Source organism: Marmota marmota, unplaced genomic scaffold (genome assembly GCF_001458135.2).
Source record: "Marmota marmota marmota unplaced genomic scaffold, marMar, whole genome shotgun sequence".
NCBI lineage: Eukaryota > Metazoa > Chordata > Mammalia > Rodentia > Sciuridae > Marmota > Marmota marmota.
The window spans coordinates 1-5,010 of NW_026006369.1; the positions used below are offsets into that span (position 1 = coordinate 1).

General features: G+C 42.1%; 1 protein-coding gene across 1 annotated transcript; it reads right to left on the reverse strand.

Moving 5' to 3' along the window:
• Positions 1-5: 5 nt before the first annotated feature.
• Sell (selectin L) lies at positions 6-4,870 on the reverse strand (the record flags this gene model as incomplete). The annotated part of the gene is made up of 4 exons (XM_015476559.2): positions 6-124; positions 1,180-1,365; positions 2,386-2,571; positions 4,702-4,870. Coding segments are annotated over 4 exons (660 nt in total), but the record flags the coding sequence as incomplete, so codon positions are not given.
• Positions 4,871-5,010: the final 140 nt, after the last annotated feature.

Below are 5,010 nucleotides of genomic sequence, written 5' to 3' on the forward strand. Positions count from 1 at the left end.
CCAAGTAGCTTTGTTCCCTCGGAGCATTTGAAGGTACACTGTGAGCCGAAGCCAAAGACTCTCAAAGGGTGAGTGCAGACCATGCTGCCCAGCTCTGGGGCCTCCAAAGCCGCACACTGGACCACTTCAGTAAGGAAAGAGACAGTGTTGGGAAGAGTTAAGAGGGCCTGGTGCTGAGATTTGAATCCCAGCTCGGCCAGGTAATAACCATGTCCTCAGGCAAGGTCGCTTAAGCCCTGCAACTTCAGTGTCTTCAAATACAAAAGGACAAAGATGATGACTGTATTAATCCCTGGTGGGAGAGTTGCATGCCACTGAATTACTGCATGAAACTCCTAGAACACACATGGCTTGCCCTAACTAGATGTTAGCTGTTCTTCACATTGGCACTATTGGCATTATCTGGAGAGAGAACCTAAACCTGATGGGTATAAGTGGGAAGACCAGCGTAGCTGGGAGTAACTATTAGATTTCTGCCCCTGAGTACTTTAGTGTGTTGGGATTTGGAGTTTCTGAGAAAGAGCATACCTCCATATTCTGTTCTCTTGGAAGGGGAGAACATAAAGTTTAGAAATCATTCTGGCCTCGAGCCTGCATTATTCTCCTAAGCTAAGAGGAAATTCAGTTCTTTGAGTTTTTTTACAATCCTCCTCAGAAAATGTGTCTATATCTATGCTCTGATTGTTAGCACAGAAGACCAAAAGAAGACTTGGAAATCAAAAGCTACATATTTGGAATGTTCTATGCCATTCCGGCAAGAATTACAACATATTGTCTTATTCCTTATGAATCAAATACAAGCTTTCATTTGGATATTGCTCTTCAAATTTCAATGAAGAATAGTTAAAGGAATTAGGGAGAATTTTTCTATATTCTACAAGAGTACAAGTCCAAATGAAGGAAAATTGTTACCTGATTCAGTTCAGGTGCACAAGAAAAGTGCCTGATTGCAGGCAGAGCCTGAGTTCAGCAGCTGCAGTCACAGATATGGCACCAGTAGACCCCATGAGGCTCCCAGTGCTGGGCCAGATGGGTAACTACAGAAAGGGACTCAAGAGTGTGGGAGAAGGGAAAAGGAACACGGCGAGCAATGGAAACAGAACAGCAAGGCTCTTTGGGCTTTTTCAGACTCTAAACCCAGAACTACCATGGCCAAGCCACTAGTCAGAAGTCACTGACCTTGACAGGTGGGTTCTGGAGATGACCAGTTTCCAAGTGGGCCACATCTTGTTTTACCATCTCCAAGTAGCTTTGTTCCCACGGAGCATTTGAAGGTACACTGTGAGCCGAAGCTGAAGGTTCCCAGAGGGTGAGTGCAGTCCATGCTGCCCAGATCTGGGGCCTCCAAAGCCTCACACTGGACCACTTCAGTGAGGAAAGAGTCAGTTTTGGGAAGGGTTAAGAGGGCCTGCTGCCTGGGTTTGAATCCCAGCTCAGCCAGTTGACAACCCTGTGTCTTCAAGCAAGATCACTGAAAGCCTGCAACCTCAGTTTCTTCATGTTTAAATGGTTAATGATGATAAGTGTATTAACTTCATGGAGTTGGTAGGAGCTACATGTTATTTGATAACTATAAGTCAAAACCCTAGAACAGATCCTGGCTCTTCAGAAGTCCTACCTAAATATTCACTAATCTTCACATTGTATCATTGGCATTATCTGGGGAGAGAATTTAAACCCAGACCAGTTCAAGTGGGAGAGAAGGCCTTGGCTGGGGAACAACTGTCACACCAGAGCCTGAATACACTGGAGTATTGGGGGTCAGAAATCCAGAGCAAACAGGGATCTGCATAAGCAGACTTCTTGGAAGGGGCGTGGTAAAACTCTGGGAACCCTCCTGCCCTCTGTTCTGTTGTTGTAGGTCCACTGCAGAAGTTTAGCTCACTGACTTCTGACTACCTTTTCCAGAAACAGAAGATCAGACTCAGACTTGGAAACCACAACCTGTACATTTCATGCCCTTTCATGGCCCGTGAAAAATGTGGTGTGTCTCATGTCTTATTCCTTATGATCAACATAGAGCCCTCCTTCTGACCTCCTCCTGAGATTTCAGTGAAAATTGGTTTCCAGCAATGAGGAGGATTTTTCTATTTTCCACATTCAGTACAAGTCTGAATCAAAGGAAATTAAATGGTCCAATTCAATTCAGGTGCACACAAAAGTGCCTAATGTATTCCAGGCACAACCTGACTCCCAGAGATGCAACCAGGAATAAGGCAGTTGTTGATCTTAAAGAAGCTTTCAGTGTGACTCTCAACGAGCATGGGAACAATGAGAATAAATACATGGAGAAGATGGAGCACAGATGAGCAAGACTCTTCTGCACTTTCTCAGACTGTAAACCCAGGGCTATCATGATATAGTATTTAGTTGGAAGTTACTCACCTTGACAGGTTGGTTCTGTAGAGGACCAGTTTCCAGATGGCCCACAACTTATTTTATCAAGACCAAATAAGCTTGTTCCCTCAAAACATGCAAAGTCACACTGTGAGCTGAAGCTGAAGTCTCCCAAAGGGTGATTACAGATCATGGTACCCATCACTGGAGCCTCCAAGGCTTCACACTGGACCACTTCAATAAGGAAAGAGACAGTATTGGGAAGGGTTAAGAGCCCAGTGTCTGGACGTGAATCCAAGGTCTCCACTTGATAACCATGTGCCTAGTTTGCTATCCAAGAAAATATTTCTGGAAGGAATGATTCCTGGACTATGTTTTGAAGATGAACAATAGTGTCAGCCACATGTTAAACATGATAACGAACCCTTGAGAAAATTCAATGATAAAAAACACACTTGGCAAATGGAAAAACACAAGTATTTTGATGTTACTTGAAGGAAAGAGGTGACAGGGAATGATGTCTGATGTGATTAGGAAGAAATATAGGAACTCAGATTAAATACTCTTCACTTTTTTTGTTAATATAATGAGGACCAAGATCAAGTTTATGTTAGGTCTTGAGGGGCTTTGATTTCATCTGTAGGACAAGTGTTAAGCACAAATATTAGGGTGGATGGTCACACATGTAGGCTATATTTAATTATTTTTTAATTGTCAGCAGGCATGAGCAATATATTTGAGGGAAGCAAATTTAAAGGTATGGATCACATCTAGAAGAATATGTCAATCATTTAGAAGAAAGACAATGTGGGCAGTGACAGAGTTGACAACAGGACACAAACTGGAGAAAATCATAATTTCTGAATATTGATAATGGATTACCTTGCATACATGTTGGGGGAAGGTGAGACTGTCACAGCAGTGCCTATGAGCATGGTAGCTCTATAGGCAGATAAAGAGTGCATAAAGGAAAGATGGCTGGGACAATTGACTTGATATTCTTTTGGATATCCCCAAGGAAATCCTTCACATATTTGGAGTTGAGGGATCAAGACAGATTTTTCAGTCCAAAGAGAAATCTGTGGGTCCACAAAAGTAAGAAAGTTTGACAGGACATAAAAAGCCATAGGAAAAGATGGAAGTTGATGTTAATAGTGTTAAAGAGCTGGGATTCCTGCCTATGTAGGAACCCAGACGAGTGATGTTATGTTGAAACAGAAACAGAAAAGAAAGGCATGATGGAAAGCAAGACAAAAAAAAAAAAAAACCTAAATGTTTGAAAGGAGAGGAATGGGAATACACTTATATAAGGTTTAAAAAATAAAGTTTCAGAATAGGAGTAAAATTTTAGGTAGCAGTCTTGGCTCAGAGATTAAGAAAAATGAGTTGGATCTATTCCAGTCAGTTGACATCGGAATCCACTTTGGCTTTAAGTTATTATTCTTTACAAATATTGCTTTTGTCAATAATTTTCTATTCTATACATCAGACACTTAAAACTTATTCTGAAACTACCAACATCAGTCAAAGTATCGCGTGTCTCCTTCAGTAGTGGGTGACAGGGTCAAGGCCTGGCTTTAACCTGTGTGTTCCCTCCTGTCCATTTCCACCTCCTTGCCTCTGAGTGACTGACAAAGACCAGGAAGAGCCTCTCCATCGCCCACCATGTGCTTCCGGGTTAACTGCCCACTTACCGAGGAAGACGCTAAGGAGCCTCTCACTGCAGATAAGGCTGGGCTCCTTCGCCAGCAGTTCCAGGCCCTGGGCTCACTGCAGCTTGTCTCCCTCACACTCAATTGTGAACAGATAAGATTTCCCTTAACTAACCAAAAATCCTTTACGGGAAGGTTTTATGACAGATCTTCCATTGTGTTCTCCTGAAATACTTAGCCCAAGTGAACATGGAGAATTTGCTGTTACACATCTCTGACATAAGCTATGTATCATCATGGACTTTTCTTCTGGCTTTCCCTGTCATCACTTTATAAAAAAGTGAGATTACCTTCTGGGTAACTCTCTCTCCTAAGGGTGAACTGTACAGTTTCTTTCAGACTAAAGAACTCTAATTAATTCATTAAGCTCATCAGTTTGTGAGCTCCCTGAGAGCAGGAATCGATCTCCCCTGACTCCTTACATTAGCGCTCAATACACACCTGTTTCTTGTAGAAATCAGAAACACCTGTGAAGTGAATTGAACCTTACACTGACATGTGGAATCTTTGCATAAAGATGACACCTTGCAAAACTATAACTTCTGATCACAACTTCCCATTTCTCAGGATGGCTAGTATCATTTGGTCCCAATCAGCTTCCATCATAAGCTACAGTGAGTCTTGTTACTTGCAAAGGAGTGAAGGGGCTTACCAAACTGACACTGGGGCCCATAGTGTCCAGCATCACAGTCACAGGTGTAATTGTTGATGGTTTCCACACATTCTCCGTGGCCACTGCATGACCAAGGCTGGCAAGAAGCTTTAAGAGGGTCAGAGAAACAGTGTCTCAATTGATTGCCTTTTAGGATTAATAGATATTTCTTTTGTCATAGGTAACTGTTTATCTGCACTATTTTAATAAGCAGGAAAGGTTTATTTATATGTTCAAAGCACTTTTGCATAAAAATCACATGCAAAATTTCAGTTTATAAAATATGCTAGGCATACATCCCAGGACACG